Source organism: Ischnura elegans, chromosome 11 (genome assembly GCF_921293095.1).
Source record: "Ischnura elegans chromosome 11, ioIscEleg1.1, whole genome shotgun sequence".
NCBI lineage: Eukaryota > Metazoa > Arthropoda > Insecta > Odonata > Coenagrionidae > Ischnura > Ischnura elegans.
This window is the reverse complement of record NC_060256.1, coordinates 43526076-43553512: the sequence shown is the minus strand read 5'-3', so window position 1 is coordinate 43553512 and position 27437 is coordinate 43526076. Positions and strand designations below refer to the sequence as shown.

At 36.1% G+C, this 27437-nt stretch overlaps 1 protein-coding gene across 1 annotated transcript; it reads left to right on the top strand.

The window, feature by feature from the left end:
- The first annotated feature begins 11955 nt into the window (after positions 1-11955).
- Positions 11956-23608, top strand: LOC124167626 (ionotropic receptor 40a). Its single transcript, XM_046545606.1, has 11 exons — positions 11956-11993; positions 14082-14247; positions 14705-14808; positions 15598-15691; positions 16760-16918; positions 17804-17966; positions 18168-18296; positions 18481-18581; positions 19710-19966; positions 22475-22557; positions 23325-23608. The coding sequence occupies exons 1-11, from the start codon at positions 11956-11958 to the stop codon at positions 23606-23608; spliced, it is 1578 nt and encodes a 525-aa protein (XP_046401562.1).
- Positions 23609-27437: the final 3829 nt, after the last annotated feature.

Below are 27437 nucleotides of genomic sequence, written 5' to 3'. Positions count from 1 at the left end.
TGCTTGAAAATGCTACATTACATCACTCATAAGTGTATTTAAAACACGGATTAAAGTCTTCGTATGCGAATCGAAATGAAAAGACGCCATAGATCAGTAACGAAAGAGTTGCGACCCCATGTTTATGAGACCGAAAACACTTAAATTGCAGATTCCTCCTGGAAAACCCTGTATAGCAATCGAAAATTCAAAAAATATGTGTGAAAGTCACACGAAGGAGCTCAATACTCACCTCCAATTACTTTTTCTGTCGACCCAAGGACGTCATTTTTTCTCCGTTAGAAGGAAATCTTCAGGGAAAAATCGTAGGGGGCCTGCAACCGAAAAAAGCCGACCAAAACCTCAAAAACGTTTTTTTTGTTCATAAACACTTCTCAAATAATGTGTGCGTTACATGACTTAATGATTTTTTCTCTTTTCCCGCACGTTATCAATATATGTTGGGTCAAAGTAGAACAAATTTCTCGGAAAATGACCACGGATTTTTTTCAGAATATTTTTTTCTAAACTTAAGTCTCTTGCTGAAGTTAAATAATTAGTTTGCGGAAAAAATATCTCAACATTTTAATAAACTGTTCTTTATCTCGTAGTAGGTGGTATTTTAATTTATTATTATCCGTACAAGCATAGCAAAATGGCAGAGCCTATTTTCAGCCATTTTTTCATATGCGTAAAGAAAATTGTAATTTTTGATTGTAATTTTTCTAAACAAATAATGATTTCGCCGAGTTTATTATGACCACTTCGAAATGGGCATTTATTTCCGCGGACGTTTAGGTATAAATTTATTTTTTAAGTTTGTAGCTCGAAGCGGAATAGTCACTTAATCAAATAGCTATTACATTTAAAAAATTATATGTACAGTTTCTAAATGTAAAAATTCTTCTTCACTGATCCATTCATCCGAAAATCAAAAACGAACGTCCGCGAAATTTTCCACCCTCTTCAAAAGTTTTCGACGCAACCAAAAAGTCGAGGGATAGGCTGCATTCAGTCTCAGTGACTGATCTCCTCCGGTCTAGTGAAGGAAAAATGTCTATCGAAATCGATTTTCATTCGAAATAAAAAGCTCGACTTTAAAACATTGATCAAAACTTTAACCAAAAGATCGATTTATCGAAAAAATCGACGATTCTTAAAAAAACACTTTGTACAATTGTGTTTATTATTCATTATAAAAACACTCAAAATACACATTTTGGTCGCAGAACAAAATTATTAAAAAGTTTTTGGATCACCGCTTATATCCGCTCGGATTCTCTAAAATGTTAAATTAGATCAACTGATTGAGACGCTTTCATGATCGAGAGCATGCCTTTTCAATTTTACCGACCTTAGAGGAAAGTGTTTCACATGTGACGGTTGACGTTGCGTAGGCAGGTAGTGACGCTGCTGAGATCAAACGAAGTAGTGAAGATCGAAGTTGAATAATCGCATTTGATCGAAACTCGAAGATCATGCCTCGATGACGATTTCCTCGATTTTAGAATTAAATCGAAATTGATTTTTCCATCACTACTCCGGTCAGTGAGATGTGTGACGTCATGGAACTGAGCGAATAGGCGTTATGGCGCTAATCAGTCGGTGGTTTAATGAATAAAGGATTGCGCACTCCGGTTGATGATGTCAAAAACACTCAAGCAAGTTAAAATGGTGAAAAGTAACACCAGATATTTAAAAAAATATAAACTTAAAATGCATAAAAAATCATGTTTTTTCCCAAAGTTTCGGGCGTCAAAAATTGAAAATAACCCCAGAAAATTTAAATACGATACTTCGTTTTTGATCATATCTCTAGTTTTCATTTTTGTAAAAACGTTTTCTTGATTTTTAAATGTATGCGCTATTTCGTTCTAACATCCTGATTTTTTTCCAAAACTTTTTGACCGAAAACTAAAATTTTACGTACGTAAGTTTGAAATTTTCATAATTAAAGTAAAAATTTTAGGATAAAATACACACGCCGAAAAATATGCATACATTTTAACTCCTATATCAAAGCATAATTCTAATTTTATAGGCTTTTAAAAATGGTGGTACACGGTCAATAACACGAATAACTAACTGCTTTCAACGATGATGAGGAGTCATCGCTTCGTCGGAAACCGTTCCCCGAATATTCTGTCATATTCTCGCAGTAATTGAGGAATTAGATCAAACGCTGGCGATAACTCCATGGTTAATTAGAGTTAGCAGATATGAACAAAATCATTTTCGGCAGATTTTGTATTTTTCAAAACTTGAAGAAATTAACTGTAAGGCTATAAGCATCAATTAGGATCAGTCTTTGTGTGTTAGGCATTTTTTTGTTAATATATATTCTAAATCAAGCAAATCAATAACAAAAGCCGATCAATAATCGTTCCTCTCAAAAAATCAAATCAAATATCCTCGTGGAATGCATAGGTGACAGTGGCGTAAAGCAGTTATTCGTGTTTTTGATCGTCTTGCACAATTTTTTTAACCTGAAAAAATAAGATTATAATTTGATGTAGGGGGTAACAATAATATACATTTTTTCGGCGTGTCTATTGTTTCCTAAAATATTCATTTGATTTTGAAAATTTCAAACTTACGTAAAATTTTAGTTTTCGGTCAAAATATTTTGAAAAAAAATCAAGATGGTAGATCGCAATAGCATATACATTTAGAAATCATTTTTACAAAAATAAAAACTGGATATATTGTTAAAAAACGAAAAATGAGTTTCAATTTTTTTGGGGTTATTTGCCATTTTTGAGGCCTGAAACTTTGGGGAAAACATGATTTTTGATTCACTTTAAGTGTACATTTTTTTATTTTTTGAAATATCTGTTTTTTTCTCTATCTTAATCTTCTAGACCCTTTAGTCTTAAATTTGTAGATGAATACAGTTGGGACAGACTTATAAAAAATATTGGGGGGGCCCATATCCGAGATCTTGCCCCGGGAAGAGGTTAAATTCAAAGTGTGTCGCAGCACCGAAACACTATCATGATTCACACCACCTGATTCAGTTAACCTGCTTAACCTTATAATTATTTGTTTTAACACATTGTTGAATATATTTTAAAAGGTAACTATTGTCAAACATGGGAAATAAAAATTACCAATATATTTTTGTGATTTCACAAAGCATAATATAACTTAATTATTTTATTGAATTATTGAGGGGGCTCCGCCCCCCCAAACGAATCTTTGAGGGGGCTCGGGCCCCCTCAGGCCCCATGGAGTCGGCGCCACTGACTGTTGGGAGGTGTATCAGTGAAAGGAATTGGCCTTCCTATACTAGTAGTGTGGTATTCGCATGCCTATGGCTAAATCTGGGGTGAGGGCGAGACATTTTCCTCTCATACCTTCGGCTTGAGTCACTGAGTGAGAAAAAACTATTGACAAACTATAGAGGACCGCGTATTAACTTTGGCTTTATCTAAATGTCATTGAGGCCATTATATTTTTCATAAAATAATGACACTACGTTGAATGATCGTATTAACGAAAATTTTTAGTTTTAATTAAACAGAGACCTCGACGTCGACGTGATAGCAATTTTCTGGGTAGCAACCATGCATGAAACTCAACAGTAAAATTAGATCAATTTGAATCAATACGTAATTAGTCTTTAAAATATGCTGATTATATCACCAATCAGGTTATTTTCAGATAAATTTTAAAATTTTCTTTAAAATTCTGATATTATTATTTCAATTTTGACATACTAAGTCTCCTTTCGTAATAATTATAGTATTTTTCCCATTTTGATCATCATCACCTAAATTTTTTTCTTTTAATTGAAAATATACGTCATTCCGCTGATTAATGCAACGTCCGCGACGAATATGCAAAGTGGGTTGCATATTATACTAGGATAGTGCAACTGCTTTCACATTCACACAAGCGCATAACGAATAAATACTTCATAGAATAAAATAATGTAATAAAATAATGATGAACATTTTGTATGGGATCCTTTTAACGATATATTACGTAATTCATAAAGACATTGGAACGTGGAAATGTATTAAGAGAATTACGGGGTCCTCACCATCGAGGGGCGGATTTAGGGTGGTCACAGGGGTCATATAGTCCCCACAGGTGTCCCCCTCCAAATTTTATTTTAAAATTGTTCGATTTATAATTAGTTTAATGATTTTTTTATTCTTGCAAAGAAGTAAAGGAAGCGTTTATGCAAATGCATGGCAGCATGACTCAAACATTAGAGAATGTTGAGTCGTATTTATCGCAGAGCATAGTACATATTCCCTGTTATAAAAACGCCACTCTTTCCCTCAGGGTATTCCATACTCCCCGGACCCAGGTTTGACATACTATGTCTTATTTGTAATAACAATAGTAATTTTTCACATTTTGATCTTATATCCTCAATTTTTTTTCTTGAAAATATATGTCACTTCGCAGATTTGATGCTGAATCTGCCCCTGCCACCGTAATACTGTTTTAAAGTGAATCTTAGCTAGGTAACATCACCCTCCACTTCCAGCATTATGTCGTACCAGCCCCCACTGTGGAGAAGTCTTATTATATCCTGAGTCACGGACCTGTTACGTTGAGATTGAATCCTTTTTTACAGGGCATTGTTGAGCTTTTTGCTAATTTGACGGAAAAAAATTTATTTCCCTGGAATATTGGAGGTAGACTTCAAGCTCCGTGATCATTCGTAATTCCTTTTTTTCTTCTTTTTGCGGACCAGGTGAAATTAAATATCCTAAAATTCAGATGGGCTACACAGGCTGCATATATTCCCATCAATCATTTAATTTACTCTATGAAGTTGTATTACAATCTTCTCATCCTTATGACACAGCTAGTTTAATAATTTTTTTGTTTTGTATGGCCATCAATAAGTGTCACACTTTTCAGTGAGTTCATGGAATGCTCCAGTGATAAATGGGATATTCATAACTCCCATGGGTCAAATTGATGTTAACCTAGCAAGCGGGAAAAATGAATTTCCTTTTGCAATGCCTTTTGCTGTGAGGGATATCATTTTTGGAATACCGACCAATCAAATAACTTTGGCATTTGATGAAAGTTCTGGTAAGAAAGTTATATGACTTTTATATGTTCCGATTTAATAAAACCCTAGACGTTCTCCAAGCCATTATTATAAATTCTTCATTCCAGATACTGATGAGTTAAAGGCTACCATTGAATTAATCCAGATTTCAAACATTTCACTGAGAAATTACCTGATTAATACTGACAGTGGGCAAAGTAAGGTAATGTTAAGAATTACTCTTCAAGGAAAGGTGTATGTAAATTTCACAGAAAAAGTAATGGCCATTGAGCATATATTAAGTTCAATAGCTTCCATTAAATCCCAATGTCCATTATTATTATCAAGTAAAGCTTTCTATCTCCCACTGTTTGTCATAGTTCAAGAACAACTGTTTTCAGTAGTTAAGCTATCTTAAAGCACTGCTCAGGTGGCATAAGAAGAGGTGAAAGTTAGAAAGTTTCTATTCTTTGTGACAATGGATTCATTTCACTTCATAACAGCTTTTACTTTCAATTTATCTTTTGTGAATTTTGTTGTTATTTTCTCTGTCAAGTATTGCTCCGATTAAAATTTTGTCAAATACTAACATTTTTGGAGAGAGAAATTCTCTCTCCAGTCCAACTCAGTCATCAAAGATGAGGTAAAATATGTTATGGTCTAATTTCATAAGACACTCAATTCATTAGCATCATTAACCAGTAGTATCCCAGATAGCACAAAGTAAGTGAGTTAACCGTTTCTTATGGTTTTCTTACGGAAAAAATTGATAAGCAGCTTATCGTAAGCTAAGGGACTTATATAAGGCAAGAGCAGCCCCCGGCTTCTCCCTACCTCTCCCCTGCTGGCTCATGCGACCCTTACTGTCCGATTAGTTCGTCATTTTCACCGCTGGCGCTACTTGTGCACTCGTCCGACGTCAGCCTTGCCATTGCATGGGAAGTAATGCGTCTTGGTGATTCATTGCGATAAACCACGTTTTTTTACAGTCTTTTCCTGCAACGGAGGCCAGTTTTACTTATGGTATATCGTTGATCGTGTGTTTAGGAGTTGGAAAAACTCTCTATTTCAGTTTAAAAGGAAAATGGTGGGCAAAAGATGTATCGTGCCAGGTTGTATGTACCTCTGGGTATGACTCTAACTTAGAAAAGGTACATATCTTTTTGGTGTCAAGGGAAGAAAGACTACGAGCTGAGTGGCAGAGGTGCATTCCTCGTGATAATTTTATCGTCAAGTATCCGCAAGTTGTTTGTGAAAAACACTTTATTGAATCCGATATTCTTCGTGAGAAGATTATCACGGACAACGAGGGAAACGTCGCACAGTGGTCCGGATCGCGAAAAAGTCAGACAAAAATCAGATTTTCGTTGGATGTTTTGAAAAATTGCTCCCTACATGTTATTTGGCGAGCTATTTTCATTTCTGCAGTTATTTTTACGAAAAAACTATTATTTCATGCGATATCGTGGAACTTTGACTTATTAACTGGCTAATTGTAACGCTGACTGCATAGATAAACGGCAATCATGATAAAATATGAAAATAAATGATAATTAGTTGTATAGAATGAGTTAATGATCTTTCAAATTAGTCAATAAAAAAAAAAACGGCTAAAAGTAGGGTTTTTTGGTGCATTGACTTACGTTAAAGAGGTACGATTTCCAGATTTCGAGAGATTCTTCTGTATGGACTAAAAAGTAATTAATAAATTAGTGTCAAAATAGTATTTAAGTGACTCTTTTATTCCCATAAAAGCATGGTTAATTCCTCATAAATTTACAATTATGTATTACAATTGTTCAGCATCAGATTCTTCTGAATCCCTCCCATCCTCCTCTTCTCATTCACTCGAAGAATTTTGAGACTCTTGCAAGACCAAGAGATCACAAACTCCTGCGGAAGATATTTAAGGCCCCGGCATTTGTTTAGTTCAGTTCCTAATGTGCTAATAAAAGGATCCGATATTAGGATCAGTCTCCGGAAAATATCCTCATTAGTTTGAAGTCGAGATATTTTTATCGCGTGATGCTCACGATATATTCTAATGTCTTTATTGCGAGATTCCTGGGCCTCCTCCGACAGTTCTCCAATACGAAGAAGAGCCGACTCGATGTCATCTGCACCACTTTTTGCACAGTGGGTGGCATGTAAAACCAACCATAATGTCTCACAAAATTTTCCGCTGTATCCATACAGAACTTTTTAAATTTTACTGAATCAATCAAAAATCCGCAAGACAAAGACCTTAAAATTGTTGAGAAGTGAAAGATTAACTCTTCCTCTACTCCTGAAAATTAAATAACTATGTTATATCATGTGAAAAATACTGCATAAAGCAATAATAAAAAGATGTTATATTGCAACAATGAAAAGAAAGCATTCAAAAATATTGACCCTCGCCAGTAGGCTCAGCCGATAGGCGAGAATTTTTGAAAAAGCCCCTAGCTGAGTTTTCATCACTGGATGTACCATATTTTGGCTTCGGCACATCAACTAAAAGGCCCATTCTCTTTTTAAATTCGTAGGTACCAATTAAAAAATAAGACTACTAGGACAATATCCCAGGGGACCCCATATCACCATTAGAATACAAGGAGAATACGAACCTGAGGTGCTTTGAAGGTTGCGAAATGCAATATCAGGAAAATCAACAATTTTGTCCAACCAAGTGCAATTCCGCTTCAAGTGCGATTTAAAAAATATGGCAAATGCTGGAATGCCAGCGAACTTATTCTTAGTGATATCCTCGAAAGGAACGACCTTTCCTTCCCATGCAGTGAGCATCGAGAAATGATGCTTGCTGCCATCATTGTCCAGTTTTTGAATTCAAGGATGAGGCAAGCTGCACGGGTGGAGAATGCCGAGGTTGGCCGAGAGTATGCCTCCAGAAGGAGAAACTTAAAGTTTTTGAAAAAATAAATGCTATTCATTTTAGCCTTGTAAAAATATCTTTTTTGATCGTTCACACCATTATATTGTTTAACCATTCCTTTGCTTGTAGTGCTTGTAAGTATAAGTATGCCGTGTGTTGCTTTCCAGATGCTGAATCTACAATTTAAGTTATCATAAGGATTAATATTTTCAGTTTATAGGAATTTATATTGGTATCTATCCAAGGAATGGAGCAGCTAATACAGCAGTGGCGAAACAATGGGGGAGGCGTGAGGAGATAGATAGGAAAAAAATTAATGAAAAGTAGAAAAAAAGATGATTTTCGGTGGGTATTGGAAAAGAAAATTAATTGGTCTGAGCTATGGAACTCGAGAGGTAAATATTCGGTCTTAAGTTTTACTGTTGAGAGGACTTACTTAGCAGTTACGCTTGTTACAAATAATCAATGTGAAAGCTGTAGCGGCAAAGTTACGCGAAAGCTTTTTGGCTAGGTCGGCACTCGTTTCTGCTCAACTATCTAGGAATAGTAAAGGGAGATTGCCATTGCTTCTTTATTGCCGCTTCATTTACTAAGTTTTCAGCCTAATACTTCTGTCCATGCTATTGAGTACCTTACCGATATTCTCCGTTAACACTTCGCAGTTTTGCTTCCATTGCAAGGTAATTTCGACCGATGTCCTTTTCAGGTGGGTATATTATCTTCACACCATCGTCCTATTTGTCTTAAATGGCTCGCGGAAATGGGATCTACAAAAAACACACCTATATTATTTATCCCCGCGGGATTAAGCATTCAAACACCCGATTTCGTAGACTATTTTATGACCGTTTACGGAAGCTACTGCACCAGTTTTCACGAATAAAGCTATTTTATATTCTTTAAAACTGTAGCGCGTAAGAGTGAGTACATGCGCGAAGCACGGCTTACAAAATTTTTATAAATATAGTGCATCAAGTTACCTCACAGCCATATCAACCCATGTAATACGCCCGGAACGACCGGACGAGTGTACTGCTAGCGCTTGACGGCCGGTATGGGAACTAATCGGACAGTAAGGGAACGTACGTGGAGCCGCGGACGCCGGGGGCTGGGCAAGAGTAAGACGTTAGGGACGTTTAGGTAAGGAATGCCGTCAAATATCCTCAGGCAATGTAAGTCACTTCTGTTGGAGCGCCAAAGGCGGCTGAACAGCGTACTAAACATGCTACGCGGCTCATCTTGACATGAATTTAAAGGCTATTGGGGAAATTTAGCGAGTTTTTATAAGGGCTGAACAACTGATAACAGATTTTCCCGTAAATAGAAAAAAATTAATAACTGCAAGCAACCGGCTAGTGAAGATATAAAGCATAGTACAAGTACTCTATCCATGCGGCGGAAAGAAAAAAAAATAACATCTAGGTGGAACCGAACGTGCGACTCTCAGAACCGAAGTATTACACGCTATCCACTACACCACGGCAGTTAATGAGAACAGAAGGCGTAGTTACTAATTAAATATCCAATTATGTAAAAAAAACTTGTTTGGCATGTGCATGAAAAACTGAATTTATTCAAGGTCCATACATTTTAACATTTATGAATTTTAAATCTTGGTTTGATAACCCGATGACTACAATACGTATATTAGATGTTCCTTCCGGCATTTTTATATTATTCCACGTTGGTATTCTTGGGAAATTGTGTTTTTCTTACGACCTTCGTTAAGCTATCAGTTCATAAATGTGAATGATTTTCAAATTATGGCGGTATGATGTTATTTCTCCTCATAATATAGAAGCGCCAATAATAAAAACATTGTTTTAATGCATAAAGGCCTTAATTAACACTCTGTAACGATGGGATAATAACAGCATCTACGGAAGTGCTGAAAGTTTGGCATCCATTTTGCCATTGGATGTTTGTCGCCCTGGCCGTAAGAAACCCATAACAAGCTTACTTGAGAAGCGACTTCCTTATTTCTTCCTTTCACCTTATCTCAATGACTTATAATGTGCTAGCTGGGATCTCATATAAAACTTATTTTTCATCTTTCATATTCAAGATCCTACCATATCTTTCTGATTTCTCAGCTTCTCTTATTAAGCCTTACCGAAGTCAATTGACATTCACTGTTTGTAATTTTCTGTGGGATATATATAATTTACCATAGTCATTGAATTCCTTGCCTAAGAATTACTGTAAGTTTGTGGCATGGAGTACAATTGTATCAAGTAATAATATTTCTTCCACTCGGATAAAATAGAATAGTGTGGCATTGGTTTCTTCCAGTTTTTTAAGTGCATAAAGAATGCTCATTCCACATACCAACAGGCAACAAATTTTATCTTTGGCAGCGTATCCACTGCTGAAATAATTCTTAGCAAGGTGAGTGAAAATTGAAAGTACATCAACTCCTTTTGAATTGTGATACAATCTGAAATGTGTGTAGTTTTAACACATTGCGTACCGTGGTATTTAAATTACTAGGAACGCCGAGATTGGAAATATGTGTCTATTAGGGCGTAACGCCTTTGGTTTAAACATGGTTAAAAAGCTAATGTTTAGAATAGAACTTTACCCAATCAAACGTTATGATGCATCAATTCATTATGAATAACGAACAACAGCTGAAAACATACTAATGAATACGTATTATACACTTTAAAATCGTTTAGGCTGATGCCCCTAAATGACGAGAATCTTCATCATCCGTCCGGAACATTCAGGAAAAAAATGACGAGAATTCTCGCCATCCGTACGCAACATGCTAATAAAAAATTTCTACGGCAGTATCATGCTTTCAAAGAATTTATTTTGGCAAATACAATACCCTTATTATAATTGTATTAATCCCTACCCCAAAGTGCTTACCTACATTCTCATAAGAAATTCCATTTAGAAATTATTAACCGAGATCAGGGGTCAGCAACCTTTTGAGGAAAATGAGCCAAAATCTATGCAACCAGCTGCACAGATAAATTTTGACTTTGCTTTAATTATTATTTGCGTATGGAACTGGAAGGCTGCAATTTGGCATCAAAAGATCTGCATGCAACTCATGAGCCGTAGGTTGCCTCCCCAAGGGCACACCTAGAATCATAACTGGGGGGTAGGGGGGCGGCAAGCCATGGTCAAGGAGGCGCAAGCCAAGTTGTGAAATTTTAGTATGAAAAATGCGAATGAAACCAACATTTTAAGAAAATTACAGTATTTCTCTGTATATAGTCCCCCCTCTAATTTTACGACTTCAGTTTCGGGTAAAAATTAAAAAAAATGTGTTATATATGTATAGTCCCCCTTTAACAATTACCACAGGCATATTTAGGAAAAAAGTGGGGACAATATTCAGATAAATACAGTATAGTAGCGCTTTATTAGTTTTTAACATTATTTGCTTGAAAAGATAGTTTTTTTGTTACATATCTTATACTAATATACAAATAATTTTTTGTGGGTTTAAAAAAAATTGTTGAATACCTTTGTTCCAATTCAGTACTGATTTTGCTTAAAGACTTGGGATTTTTGCTTCTAGGGCCTGCCCCTCGCTAGGTTCGCCCATGCAGGGGCGCAGATAGGAATTAAGGCTGGGGGGGGGTGTTTATGTGCAACTAATACCAGGGTGTGTGGGGGTATAGTATACCCACCAGGATAAGCGGTAGACGCGAGATTAATAAATTGCGAATTTTAAAGATATATGGTTCAAAATAGTGAGTTTTACGGATTTCTGAGGGATATTTTATTCATCCTTACACTATTCTATTAGTAATATTAATCCAATTAGGTAAAATGGATTAAACTTTAAAAAATTCTCTGAGCTCTGGGGGGGGGGTTTAATCCCCCAAAACCCCCCTTGCTGCGCCCATGACCTAGTTGGAATGTTACTTAAGAGAGTTCTTTAAAAAATTAAATACAATCCTTCAAGTAACTTTAGATTAAATTATTACTGGTCATAATTTTTGAAACGGATATTTCATAATTTTTTCAGATTCAAGAATATGATCTGATTAGTCGAAACATACTGTATATATTTCACTGGTCATCATTTCCAGTGAGTGAAAAATTCCAGAACACAGTATTGGAGGCGATGAAGATTGCTGTTTTTACTGAGCACCGTAAAGGAACGTAAGTTTTCAGTCATCCTTAAGCTTGTAGAAAACTTAAGGCTATGCATGTTATATGGGTACAGCTTCTTACAGAGGTAAATATTCAGGCCCTCCCTGTGACCCAGCATAACGAGACCTTAGCGCCCCTCTTTGGAATTTGGGCCCGACCCTCCTACTCATTCATGATCCTCCCCACAGGAGGAATCCTTGCTGAAGTTGTTGAATCGCCAATAATTTTTGCAAATAAAAATTTGTAGCCTATTCCAATTTTTAATACATATTTTGGAATTCTTTATTTTGTTCTATTGTGTAAGCAATTTTTTAAACAAATTTTTAGTGTTATTTTCATTGCAATTCTGGAGTAAAAGTCTCAGGACTTTGTTTTTACTAGCTTTATTTTATTGTTAAATCTATAAATCCATTAAAAAATTTTTTAAATTTTAGTCATTCTTTTATATTTGATAGATAAATTATTGAAAATTATTGACAATATTCATTTAAAAAACATGTACAGCTAATGTAATAAGTTAACCATGGAATCATGCGAAGAGGGGGTTGGAGGGTTTCTCATCCATTGGCCGTGGTAATGGCTGGGCATACTGTTAAGTTGGGTCCCAAACCTGAGGGGCAAGGATATTAGGGCCAGTGGCGCAGCACCCGTATTATTTTCCTTTTTATTACAACACTTTAAGGATTATATGATATTATATACCACAGTATAAACAAACTGTTTGTTTAAACTGTTGCTTAGTGTTACTCCTGAAGTGGCGCAGCGAGGGGGGGGATTTGGGGGATAAAACCCCCCCCCAGAGCTCAGAGAAATTTTTAAGTTTAATCCATTTCACTTAATCAGATTGATATTACCAATAGAATAGTGTAAGGTTTAATAAAATATCCCTCAGAAAGCTGTAAAATTCACCATTTTGAACCACTTATCTTAAAATTCCGCAATTTATTAATATAGCACCTATTGCTTATCCTGGTGGGTATACCATACCCCCACACATCCCGGTACTAGGTGCACCTAAACCCCCCCCCCCACCCAGTGAGAAATGGGTGGTGGAATCCACGTGGAACCCACGTGGAGAATTAACGTGGATACCACGTGTTTTTGGTCGTGGAATCAACGTGGAACCCACGTGGAAATTTGGTGGAAAAATTAAAACAGCAGTTGGTGCTGTCCTAAAACCATTAAAACCTCAACCACTCTATATCTAAACCTTCTATATATGTGTCTACGATTTTTCATGTGCTCTCATGGCTGCCTTTCCACGAATTATATAAAAATAGAATGTGCGATACATTTTCACATAACTAGCGTGGTTTCAGGATGATAAATGACGCAATGTCACACCAGAGAGTTAAGTTCCACAAATTAGAAATTCTGTTCACCATTTTATGCTAATCACCACAAATCCACTTGAAATCAACGTGGATTCCACGTGGGTCCAACCACTCAATATCCACCACCACCAAATATCCACCACTCAACGTGGATTCCACGTGGGTTCCACGTGGACTCCACCACCCATTTCTCACTGGGCAGCCTTAATTCCTAGCTGCGCCTCTGATTAGGGCAACTACTCCCTAAAAAAGAGCTCCGTACAGAAAATATTTAACACGTTGCGTGCCAGGGTCTTTAAATTCCTAGGAATTCTGGGTGGAGGTGTTGAGATTGGAAATATGTGCCTATTAGGGCGTAATGCCTTTGATTTAAACATGGTTAAAAAGCTAATGTTTAGAATATCACTTTACCCAATCAAACATTATGATGCATCAATTCATTATGAATAACGAACAATAACTGAAAACATACTAATGAATACGTGTTGTATGCTTTAAAATTGTTTAGGTTGACGCGCCTAAATGACGAGAATCTTCGTCATCCGTCCGAAACGTTTGGAAAAAAAATGTCGAGAATTCTTGCCATTCGTACGCATCCTGTTAAAAGGTTTAAAATATTCTCATGCTACTAATACCACAGAAAATATTTTCCTTTCATGGAAGGAAGCAGGCACCACTGTCAATGATTGCTAAGAATTTTTGAGACCAGAAAATGGTGTCTGGTATTACAGCAATCAAAATAAATATTCTTTTTTTTTCAAAGGTTTCGAATATATTACAATCAAGCAAAGTCTGATGGGGAGAATGAGCTCACATTGGTGAATTGGTGGAATCAGGATAAAGGTCTGTTTCGAATACCTGTTTTCCCGTCAGCAGCCAGCACATTCAACAACTTTGGTGGAAGAAACTTCTATGTACCTGTCCTTCATGTGAGAATCAATACATTTCATTTCTATAACTTTGAAATTTGATAGAAATTACATCATTCTTAATCTTAACTGTCAGATTATATGCTCTTGTCTTGCTGGCTTCTGGTATAATTTCTTAAAATTCAAAAAAGTTAAACCAAGTAATTTAATTGCCAATGCAAAGGATTTCTTGGGCTACTTGAATAGTTTTGGATCTCATAAAATTTTAATGGACACTTTTTATTTTCTCCTCTGTATTTTTTTATCAGGTCATACGTGGAAAGGAATGAGTGTGTTAGTTACATTTTGAGTGACATATTGTTGTAAATATATATTCACCTATATCATTGATTCTATTCCAAAGAATTATGTTTTTCAATATGCATACATATATCCCAATCATAAAATACTTCATTGCCTGGGCTAAAAATCTACAAGCTATCTTAAACCATAATTAATTATTAAATATTTATTTCAGAAGCCTCCATGGAATTTTGTGACTTATGAAAATGGCACCTTTTATACTGATGGAGGAAGAGATGATCAACTTTTGAAGCTCTTGGCATCAAAGTTAAATTTTAGGTGATTATATATAATTGTGATGATCTTGTAATGCATGATTAAAACAGATTGTAAAAATAATTTTTCATTATAAGCTACATATATTTTAAGATGCATGTATATATGGAATTCTGTAATTCAAGGATTAGGAATCTATGTTGCTGATAAGGCTACAAATGTTTGGATAAAAAATATTCACGTAATAATGGTGTGGTATTATAATTTCTCTTGCTCTTATCAGACTGCAGTCTGATAAGAGCAAGAGAAATTATGCTGGCATGCCTGCTTTACTGTGGAACCTTTTACAATGTTAATTTTGAATTCTAAAAATAAAGAGTAGAGCAGTACAGTCATCATATGAAACTAATAGTTGGAGTTGGTACAGTGGACCAAGAAAAGTACCGGGGTACCTGACATAGGCCCCACCAACCAGTCAATCAATGAAGCATTCAACCAAACTTGAATTTGCTTACTAAAATTTGGCACAAATCATTTAGTACATATATGCATAGGATGTATCCTTTCATCTATCCACCATGACTGTCAGTAGTGAATGATACATTCAGTTCAGGCAGCTAGCATTAGTCTTTACTTGATGATGGAAGTTGAAGAATTTTAATGGATACCAGAAAATGTAAACACCATGAAAACTCTCTGCAGAATTCCTTATGCAATACACAGATTAACATAAATATCAAAAGAGATTTCAAAATTACTATAACACCACTTCACTCAAAATTACTGTCATCATTCATAATAAATGCCTATATTTTATAATTAAAACCCACTTTGCCCCACATTATTTTTCAGGTTTGAATATTTTGATCCACCGGAGAGGATCCAAGGATTAGGAATTGCAGTGAATGGAACATTTAGAGGTGTCTTGGGACTTATCGGCAGAAGAGTAAGGACTCAGATTTTGAGATAATTTGAGTTCACAAATCGCACACATCAGTGTGTATATATGGGTGGCAAGGCTAAAGGATATGTATTCTAAAACACTCAGAATACCTTAATAGTTTTTAGTAGAATGTTTATCTTAGCTTATTCACTCATTTTACACTTTCCAAATTATGTGTGAGTGTTACTTGGGTGGGTAAAATTCCCCTTATGTATGGAACTCTAGGGCCACTTGGGTATGGGGTTCACAGCTCTTGTAGCTCATTATGGTGTCATTTTTCTCAGTCAGACAGCCCAATTTAGAAACTTTACTGATCTGTTTTATGAATGTGTAGCAATTGCTACGCAGAATGAAATTCTTATGGAGTTGCTGTAGAGGAGCGTTTATTAGGAACCTCTTCATAATACAGACTGGTAAAATCAGATCAAATGATGTGCCACAAATGCACAGATTGTTGTGCATCAATATGTTCAAAATATCTCTTTTTACTATCGTAATCCACATTATATAATTTTATGATCTAATTAATGAGCTACAGAAATTTTACAGTATATACATATTTTACTGGCACTAACATAATAGATAAAACCCAATTGTAGCACTAAAATACGAATGTGACCCACATTAAAAAAAGTTAATGTTTCTGTGAAAGGAATTGCAAAGCAATTGCCTTAAGGCAAAGCAAAATTTCACTAAAATATTCACTCAGGACAGTGCTTCTGAGAAATTTGGATTCTTGGGAGACTATGGGTGTCTAAAAAAGGATTTTTTTTAAGAATACCCTTTTTACACATTTTGGAGCCAAAAATTTCATCTTAATTCTTGAGAACAGATGAAACGGTTCAATTTAAGACATTTAAAAATACAAAAACTATGAAACTAATATAAAATTCAAATTTTTTTATAAAATTTGGGGGGGGGGGGGGAATTTGGAAGACATTTCATGACCCCTGTGACCCCCTTACCTCCCCAAATCTGCCACCACTCACTATCAACTATCTCTGATACTATTACTGTACGCCTTTTCCTTTCCCCAATTATTTGGAAAATTGACTTAGTTGATATTTTCAGGAGGCTCCATTTTTCCTTGGGGATGTGACCATAACATATGAGCGCCTTCAAATTGTTGACTTCTCTTCTCCAACTCTCGGGGACTGTGGAACATTTGCCACTCATTCTCCTCGCTTGCTGAACGAGGCTTTGGCATTAGTCAGGCCTTTCCATTGGCAGGTTTGTTGATTTGATGACTTATATTAGTTGGTCATCAGTCGCAGAAAATACCTTTGATGATATTTCAGTTCCAATCCAAACTTTGGTACTGCTTTTCCTATACTGTCTCTTCTATTCATGCTCATTGATCACTAAAAGGGCAGAATTGAAAAAAATATGCATTGAATGTCTTGGCGACCTTAAATCTCTCTCCACTGCATAATTTCTAAAAAAATTAGCTACTAGAATGCGTACCCACACATTTAATACACACATGATTTTTGGGTATAAGCCACTACCCCCCCTAAAACTTATGATTTTTTCAAACTAGTAATAAAAGGTACAATGAGGAATCATGTTTTACCAATTATAAAAAACAATGACTTTTTGACATAAACCCAATTTTGCCTGAGAGGTGCCAGAACACAGTTCTGGTGCATTTTAGCCTAAATTCAACACTTTCTATCTCTAATTTCTATTTGATATTGAATTTATATCAATTCAGCTATCACAACAAATTTGAGTTGAGGAAGAATTTTATTTCAACTAAGATTAAGACATCCTGTCAATTATGTGCTATTAATTTCATCACAGATTTAGAGACCTAAATCACAGATCAATTAATGTGGTCTGACTACAAAGAGTATTGACTACAAAGAGATTGAGTTTCCAAGCATGTCAAGTACATATGTAAAACATACCGTATTTATCCGAATATAGTCCCCCTCTGAATATAGTCCCCCCCCTTAATTTTGAGGCTTCAGTTTCGGGAAAAGTTAAAAAAATGCGTTTGCATATAGTCCCCCCCTTTACTTTTACCATGGGCATTTTTGGAAAAAAAGGGGGGACTATATTCAGACATATACGGTATTTTATGGATAAAAATTTAGCTGATTTCATTTGCAGGTCTGGCTTCCTGTGACTGCAACTGCTCTATTATCAGGACCAGTCCTATTTACTGTGATAGTAACTCCCTCAGCTTGGAGGAGAAAGCAAAGGTCCAAGATAAAAGCATCTAAGCTTCTTCAAGATTGCATCTGGTTCAGTGTTGGAATGTTTTTGAAACAAAGTAGGCTACCTCTTAAATAACATAGATTTGATGTTCTACTTATTCGTATTGTATTTAGGATGATCATGCCAAATGGAGTGATAGCTTCAAAACTCAAGCTGTGATATTGCTTTTCTTGGAGCGCACACTTGCTGTGCCCCCCATATGTATCTGCCACTGTATCCTACATATAATTAGAACTTTTTAAAAATTTTCTTATAGGTGTAAAAGAGCCAAGTAGAATGCATAAAGCTCGGCTCCTAATGATACTGCTGTCAATAATAGCGACTTATGTAATTGGGGGATTGTACTCAGCAACTTTAACATCATTATTGGCAAGACCAGCAAGAGGTAAGATGAGTGCATGCAATACATTCAAAGCAGCAGCTAGCTAAAAGACTCACAGGGACCCTGAATCTTAAAAAATGAAGACTTCTGCTTCTGAAAATGTCATGGCTTGCTTTTTGCCATAAAAATCACCATTTCTTATTTGAAAAGCACTCCTTAGTCATCACTTATCATATTTTTTTTATAGAGAAGCCCATTCGAACTCTCTTTGACCTGGAAGAAGCCATGAAGAATAAAGGCTATCAGTTGCTGGTGGAAAAACATAGTTCATCCCTGAGCATTCTTCGGGTAATCTATCTTTACATCATTCAATTTTCTCTGAAATAGCACACAGTTGGTGTCCATTAATCACGTGGGGTGATTTTGGCGATTTTAAGATCCCCCTTCCCCCTTAGTGAGATATCGTTAGATTTAGCTCAACCCCCTCCCACAAAGCTCACGTGAGATTGTGAGGAAACTAGTCTCGGGATTCCCACCGGGTTAATTCTTTCATAATGGCCAACATTTCAAGCTCCGAAGCTAACGACATCTAGCATCACAGAGATAGCAAATCATGATGTAGTTGACCAAATTATCTCGTAGTTACAGTTAATAGAGAATATTATGTATTTATAAAAAATGTCACATAAGGAAATTGACTGCTTCATAAAGCATCATTCTTTTTATTTTATTATATTAAAAAAATATTTTTAATTAACTTAATTTTATTGCAGCAATGAGACTTAGCGACCAAAAATGAAATAAATCAACATTCAGCCCTGATGATGAGCACCAAGACGGAACACCGACTGGAATCCCGAGAACAGCTTACCCACATAATTTGCCGAAAAAGCATGACATATCATATTTCTCACATGAGATTGTTCAAAATGCGCATTTTCAGTGTAAATCTTAGTAATCTATGCTTCATTGCATTGTATTTGTTAAAAAAAAAAAACAATTTTTTTCATTATTTTTTACTTATTTCTTAATTACTTAACTTTATTAATTACCTATATCCTCCTTGAAAATGTCAAGAAATTGGCCATAGCCACTGTGGTGCAGCGAGGGGAGAGTTTTAGGGGATAAACCCCCTCCCCCACAGAGCTCAGAGAAATTTATAAGTTTTTTCCATTTTACTTAATAGGATTGATATTATGAATAGAATAGGGATTACCAAAATATCCCTCAGAAAGCCATAAAACCCACAATTTTGAACCATTTATCTAAAAATTCCACAATTTATTAATCTCGCACCTACCGCTTATCCTGGTGGGTATTCCATACCCCCACACACCCCAATATTAGTTGCACCTAAAACCCCCAGCCTTAATTCCTAGCTGTGCCCCTACATAGCCATATAATGACTTTTCTGATATCATTGGTCACAATGTGTGAGACAGGTTTCACTGTTTTTATTTTAAACTTTGTTTGTAGAATGGCACTGGTATCTACGGCAGACTATGGAGGGCAATGAGGGGCTCGGATGTGCTGGTGGGTTCTGTGGAAGAGGGTATGAGACGAGTGCAAGATGGGACTTCCATGGCTGCCATTTTTGCAGGGAGAGAGACGCTCTTCTTTGATGCGAGGCGCTTTGGAGCCCACCATTTCTACTTGGGCGACTGCCTCTTCACTCGATACTCAGCCATTGCGATGCAAATTGGCAGCCCATTCCTGGAAAACTTTGATCAGCTGTAAGTCTCGAATAAGATTGGGTTGTTTTCAGTGTTTTGCCAGTTCTCATTCCAGTTCAATTCAGTGGCGGTTGGTGGTAATTTATCTAGGGTGTGCATTAGAGCAGATATAGGATGATTTAATTATGTTATGTTAATACTAATCCATGAGCATCATATTTCGTCGTAATAGAATACATAGCAAGCAAAAAATATCACTGATATATTCTACCCTTAAAATTGCATGAACAGAAATAATATTAGCATGCATTAAAATAATTATTCTAAACACACCTTTACAAGTGACGGTAGGTGAAATTCATTCTCCTTTCCTTACACCCTATGAGGAAGTAGTGTAGAAAACGGCCATACAGATGACTCTGTAGACGGACTAGGATCCTGGGCGCAGGTAGTGTAGGTGGCGTCTTCACGACTACACTACCTGCGAGTCACTCACCAAAATATGCGCGTGCGCACTCGCCTCGTTTTGAGTCTGCTCCCATCACCCATTTAAACTGTACATACCCCGCTTACTTCGTCCCGCCAGAGCACCCTCAAGCGATCGCATAGACCGAAAATGCGCCCGGCGCGATGCCACGGGATCGCACACTTGTTGATCAGTGAATTCGAAAAGGAGATAGCTGTAGCGTTCGGAGCTTCATGTTTCTTGCATATGCAGACAGGATTTTTATCCTTCTCGTTGCAAAGGAATAGTTTTCTTTTATAATTCATTCATCTTTGGGTGTGCACTTGCTAACATGCGTATACGCACGCGCCGCCACTGGTTCAATTAATGCAGGAACTATGGTAACTACAATCAGGGGCGCAGCCAGGAATTGAGGCTGGGGGGAGGGTTTAGATGCGACTAATACCGGGGTGTGTGGGGGTATGAAATATCCACCAGGATAAGCAATAGGTGCGAGAATAATAAATTGCGGAATTTTAAGATAAATGGTTCAAAATGGTGAGTTTTATGGATTTCTGAGGGATAATTTATTAATCCTTACACTATTTAATAGTAATATCAATCCAATTTAGTAAAATGGATTAAACTTAAAAATTTCTCTGAGCTCTGGGGGGGAGGGGGGGGTTTATCCCCCAAAACCGGGGGGGGGGGGGGGGGAAACAGAGCTTATGTTAATGTAACACTATGTATTCCCTACTTGCAAGCATATATCAACCCAAAAAAATTTGGAGATGTTTCAAAAGAGTGAATATCGAGGTGAGTAAAGGCAGGAGTAGGCTGCAGCTATTGAATACATACAAGGTCAAAGCGATCACAGCTGGATACCAGAGAGGCAAAGTTTCGGCTGGTCAGAATGGTTTAACTTCACGCCAATGATGCATGAGAGAGCATCAATTGTTGTGGAGAGAGAGAGAGATAGAGAGAGAGTACATGAAATGTAGATGAGAGAGCGTGCATGAAATGCAGAGAAGAAACTCTTTGAACCTCCCCTTTGCTTCCAACAATCGGCAGCATTGGATCGCTGAGAGACCTCGCGTCTAAAACGTTCTTGAGAGCCGCTCTTCGCGGGGACTGGCGACTAAATGTGGCAAAGGGTCTTCATTCAGCATCGATCTACCCGCTTTCATCCCCATCTGTCAGAAACATGGACTATCCCCCTCTCTGCACCACTGGCTAGAATGAACTAGAATCCTATGGTAGCCCAGGGAAAGAAAGCAGCCCCTTTATCCTGACTGTGTGAAATTCAAATGCCTATTGTTAGTCTGTGATTAAATAGTATATAAACTTAAGTAATATTAAATAATTTTGACATAATATTGTTCTCGAGTATGCGGCCAAGCCTTTGAGGCAGCGTTTCGGCATGAAGGAACAGTTGACATTTTTGTCCTATGGCTTCTAAAATACCATATTTACCTGGGAAAATGTTTTATCTAGGTCAAAAACTTCAACATTCAAATAACTGCATTTAGGCCATTGGAGCGCCTCGGGCACGGCCGGCATGGCATGAACCGGAGGCTTTTTTAATCAATCTTTTCTCACCAAATGGCACATTTTGAGACTACAAATTCTTACATCAGATCATTTTTCTAAATATAAGTGTTAGCCCAATGGGGCAGGCTTAAAAGAGAACTCAAAGAGCCCTTCCATAGCAAAAACAGCCATGTGTAGAAAAGTGAAACAGAGATCACAAAAGACTAATGTAAAAAGTTCTGATTCCTCAACAGGACTTAAATTCAATGGAATTAGGTACCTGGAGAGTTATTTAAACCCTTACCTTACAGCATACAGGCATTAAAAATATTCATGCCCATATTTCATGTAGTTTTTCATTTCTCATGATGAAATATTACAGTGCCATTTGGCCACAGTCAGTGTACATAGGTCTGCGCAATAATATTAAAAATATATCCATGAAATGTCTAAGGATGTATTTTTTGTGCTTTCAACGTATCAGCTGCTCTACTTTTAACCCTATACTTCTTCTTCGATACATAGGATGAAGTTGTTTTAACAGCATATTTGAAATAACTATCAGTACACATGTAACATTTTTTATAATACAGGATCATCAGGCTTTTTGAAGCTGGAATTTTGACAAAAATGACCAGAGATGAATACGAGAGACTTCGAGAAAAAGTGGATAAAGGTGAGCATTTATTAAAAATTACATACTTCTGCTTTTTATGACACCCATTTAACTTATGTAAACTGATAAGCCCAAAAACTGAATAAAATTTTTAGGATGGTGAACCATGGTCATCTACTAAAACAGCATTGTACATTTCCATCTGCCTAACAAACTCCACAAGTTCTTTGCTCTGTTCTTGAATCTGTGCCTCATCATGATGATATGATAAGGTATCATTATGAAGCACTATCTAGTATTCTAATGCAGAATTTCATGATCAAAGAACACAAATAATTTATAAAAGAATCCAAGAAACTGCAAAAAAATGAAATATCAAGTTTTCACACATGATTGGATCCACAGCATCACTCCACTGTATAATAGGCTCAAGAAAAGTTCTTTCAATGCATTTATTTTAACAAGCTTTGAATAGTATTAATCATGTTAATAATACCGTGGGTGCAGCTAGGAATTAAGGCTAGGGGGGGTTTTAGGCGCAACTAATACTTACGGGTGTGGGGGTACTGCATACCTACTAGGGTAAGCAGGAGTTGCGGGGGCCCTCCTCCAGAAAAAATTGAAGAATGATGGTTCAAAATGGCGAGTTTTACGGCTTTCTGATGGATATTTGATAAATCCTAACTCTATGTTATAATTAATACTGATCCAAATAAGTAAAATGGATTAAACTTAAAAATTTCTCTGAGTTCTGGGGTTTTTTTATCCCCCAAACCCCCCCCCCCCCTCGCTGCGCCACTGATTTAGTACATCTTTAATTTCCTCAGTCAATGGTACAAGGATTGAAAATGAGGAAGAAAGTGACATGGACAATGCAGAAGACAAAATATTTAAAACTTCTGACCACAGCGTTCGCTCATATTCGAATGACGAAGCCAGTGGGATGAAGAAGAATTCAAAGAACTCTCAAGGATCAACTGGAGGCAATGATGGGGAGAGGAAATCCATGAAAGCAGTCAACATAAAAATGCTGCAAGGTCCATTTTATGTGCTTCTGATTGGCTACAGCATATCATGTAAGAATGTCTGCAGGCATACAGAATCTGATTAACCCTTCTGCAACTGTGAGGGGTAACTCAGTCACCTCAAATTATATTAAATGTTGTATAATTTTTTAATTTGTCCCATTGATGTTTTTTGTATTTGAGCTCAACCGTTTTGTGCTATTTATGCGACGAATGATTTTTTTCAAACTTTTAAATTGTTTTTGAAAACTTCAAAATTTAGTGGTGGGATAACTGAGTAACCCCACACAGCTGTTGGCGGGAAGAAAAAAAAACTTGTTTGTAGTAAGAATGCAGGGCTAAAAGTTGAATTCAATACATTTTATTATAATTTCAATAATACCAAATTTCTACATGATGGGACCTTTCGTAATTGTTTTTTTTTCATAGCATGTTGGTCAATGTACAGTTACAATAGCAAAATATGAAAGATTCCTGCCATTTCACACAAAATAAATGTAAAAGCGGAAATGGGGCCTACAAAGCCTACAATATTAAGTCTACAATTAATAGTATCTATAAATTATACAAAACAAGACATGATATCACTAAAAAAGAGCTATGGTGTTGAATTACAGGAAAGATTAAAATATGTACAACAGATAATTTATGAACTTACTCAAATAACTGTATGGGGTACCTGAGATACCCCAGTTATTTGTGTAAGTTTTCTAGATACATTCACAGAAGGGTTAGAGACAGTCAAAAGCAAGGCTTAATTTCTAAAATTTTCTGTTGTGGAACACATAATCAAACATTTAATCTACACATGATTTTCAAATATAAGTCTACTCCCTCTGAAACTTCTGATTTAAAAAAATATGTAGTCAAAGTTAAAATGAGAAATTTACAAAGTATAAAAAATGACTTTTTTTAATTGTTCCAATGTTCCTTGAGAGGTGCCGGAATGCCTTTCTGATGAGTTTCGGCCAAAATTAAGCACTGGTCAAAAGTATTCACATTCCAAATGCTCTTTTCCTTATATGATACAATATTTAACTTCATAGCATGCTTAGGAAATATTGTAATGAATCTCAGGTGAAGTTAGATACCAATAATGCCTTAAGTCAGTGAGATAACTAATTTTAACCTTGACTCATTCTTTGAATAAGATGAAATACATTTGAAAAGATATTTGTTATACATTCTTTTAGTAAAAAATAGTTCTAACTAAAACAATTGCATGTATGATATAATTAATTGCAGAATAAATAAGAATTTTTTTGTTAAAACTGGATTTTATAAATAGCTATAGTTCATTTTTCTGCGGAGCTTAGAACTCGAGTGGACATAATTTTGTCTGACAGTAGTTGTCAATAGGGATATATTATTATCATTCCTGAGTAAAATTTTGTTGTCTCTTTCAGGTTTGGTCCTCTATGGAGAGAGGGTGGTGGCTAATCATCAAAAATACAAAGAGGAGGATGGTGATCACCAATTACATACTGTTATGTCATCCTGCTGCATAGTGAAAATTCCATGCTGGAAATGGGCAAGGAGTTGGAAGAAATTCTGGCAGCTTTCATCTAAAGTAGGCCCTAATAAAAGAAAACCCAAGAGAATCAAAGGAGGGAAATCTTTTTTGTCATCTGGTCGAGTAAGGTTTTCCTACCATGAGTAGATTGATGGTGGTGATAATGAACCTTGCCTTAACCTAAATTAATGATTGGTCACAGCATGTCATGCAAGAATGTCTACATCTGATTGCAGGCAGTCTAAAGTATTCACATTCAAAATGCCATTTTCCAAATAAGATGCAATATTGAACTTCATAACGTGCATAGGAAACAGCGTAATTAACGTATCAAAGTTTGTTACCAATAAAACCTTGAGTTATAAGATAACTAATTTTAACCTTAACCCATTCCTGAAATAAGAAGAAATACATATATTTGATACGTTACATGGATTTATGTAGGTACCTTTTGATTAATGAAACTATGGGCGCTGGCAGTAATATTTTTTGTTACTTTTTAGCCTTTAGTTGAGGTATTTTTCACTTTCTCTTATGTATGGGAATTCTTCCCTCCTAACTCCTGAAAGGGAATAGTATCATCTGTCGCATTGTGGCTTGGGTCACCCTAGTAAGGCTCTGAAAGCATTCCCATCTGACACTTTGAAACGAGAAACACATGTAGTAGCCATTTAGGTCAAGAAATGTAAGAGGTTTTTCTATTTCCCATTCTGCTAGAGTTGATCTTTAGTGAATTACTCTCAGTTAAGTGGTTAAAAATTTTATTTATGAGTTACAACCTGCAGCATCATTGAGCTGAAGAAAGATTAGTTGGCCTTGGAATCAACAACAGGAGTTTTATAAAAATATTGTCCGGGATAAGTTTGGTGTGCATGAATACAGAGGTAATGTGTGCCCACTAAAGACCGAATTACCGAAGAAATTATCAAGAAATTCATATGAAGCACTTCACGAAATATTAGCTTCAAAGTTTTGGAGAGTTTATAGAATAAATGTCCCCACCAAAGGCCGAATTATGGAAGAAGTTATCAAGAAATTTGTATGAAGCACTTCATGAAATATTAGCTTCACAGTTTTGGAGAGTTTAAAGAATAAAAAATTATCGTGGACAGTGAGACCTCAGCAGAGGGACGGTCTCCCTCTGCAAGGTGGTGGCTCACTATCAACCCCCGAGTTAACAAGGGCTCGGTGACTAAGCACCACAGATACACTGGAGATACGAAAGTGTATGGTGGGGCTATATAAGCCGGCACCAAAATGAAACCAGGAGAGACTATGTTGGTTTTGGGTATGGGGATCATGCTTGAGCCAAATACAAGATGCCCCAGCACTGTAAACCCTGCACATAAGCTGCTCACCAGGTATTTTTTGCCAGTTCAATTCCTTCACCTTCCTCTCCCTTTCCTGACCACCAATATTTGCCTCTCCTCCGCAGTTGTAGAGCCAAATAATCCTGTAAATTATTCCATTAATAAAATATTTGTACCTTCACGAGGAGATTCTATTGTCTATAGTCACTTCCCACTACAACAGTATGCCATGTATAGATATTCTGAAGAACTAATTGTAAACTAACCCACTCACTGTATTGAAATTGTGATGCGTGGTTTCGTAGCTGCCTCAGGGTCTTTTCCAGAATTCACTTCTCCTTCCTATAACATATCCGTGTTACTTCCATGTGCACTCAATTTTGTCCCATCTCTTCCACCCTCCCCCCTTTTTCCAAACAATTCCACTCTCACCAGTTCCCTATAAAAATTTCTAATGCAATATTTCTAATAATGTAATTTTCTGAAAAATATTTTGCCTGCTATTTTTGAACTCAAACTTCTAAATTTAATAGTTCCAATCTTATAAAATAGGCAAATTTTCGCAATTTTTAATTTATTTATTGTATCAAAAAATTTCTTCTTATCAATTAATGTAATTAATATAAGTGTCTCTTGCATTCCGACTTGAAAACATTTCCAGTACCAGCAACCTTTTAAAATTTTTACCTTGAAGTAAACAAACCCATCAAGACATAATAATTTTCCAACAACTTAGGGTTTTTGATCCATGTTGTGAATTATACACTTATTTTAATTAAGATTTTTCATAGCTATTTAGTTGTGAACTATCTTATTTTAATTTAGATTTTTCACAACTAATTTAGTTTTCATAGCAACAATTTTTTCATATCTGTGTTGGACGTGAACCGACTTCTTCAGCTTTTATTTTCAAATTATACTTTTGTGATAACACATATGTAAAGATGTACCTATACATATATCTTGTAGCTCAATTAGAAGAAATTATTTACTAGAAAAATAAAATTAGATAGAATGCATAAGGAAAAAAGTATTAGAAAAAGTATACTTTAGAAAAAAATTATTAGAACTTATGGTTCATCAAAATTGCAT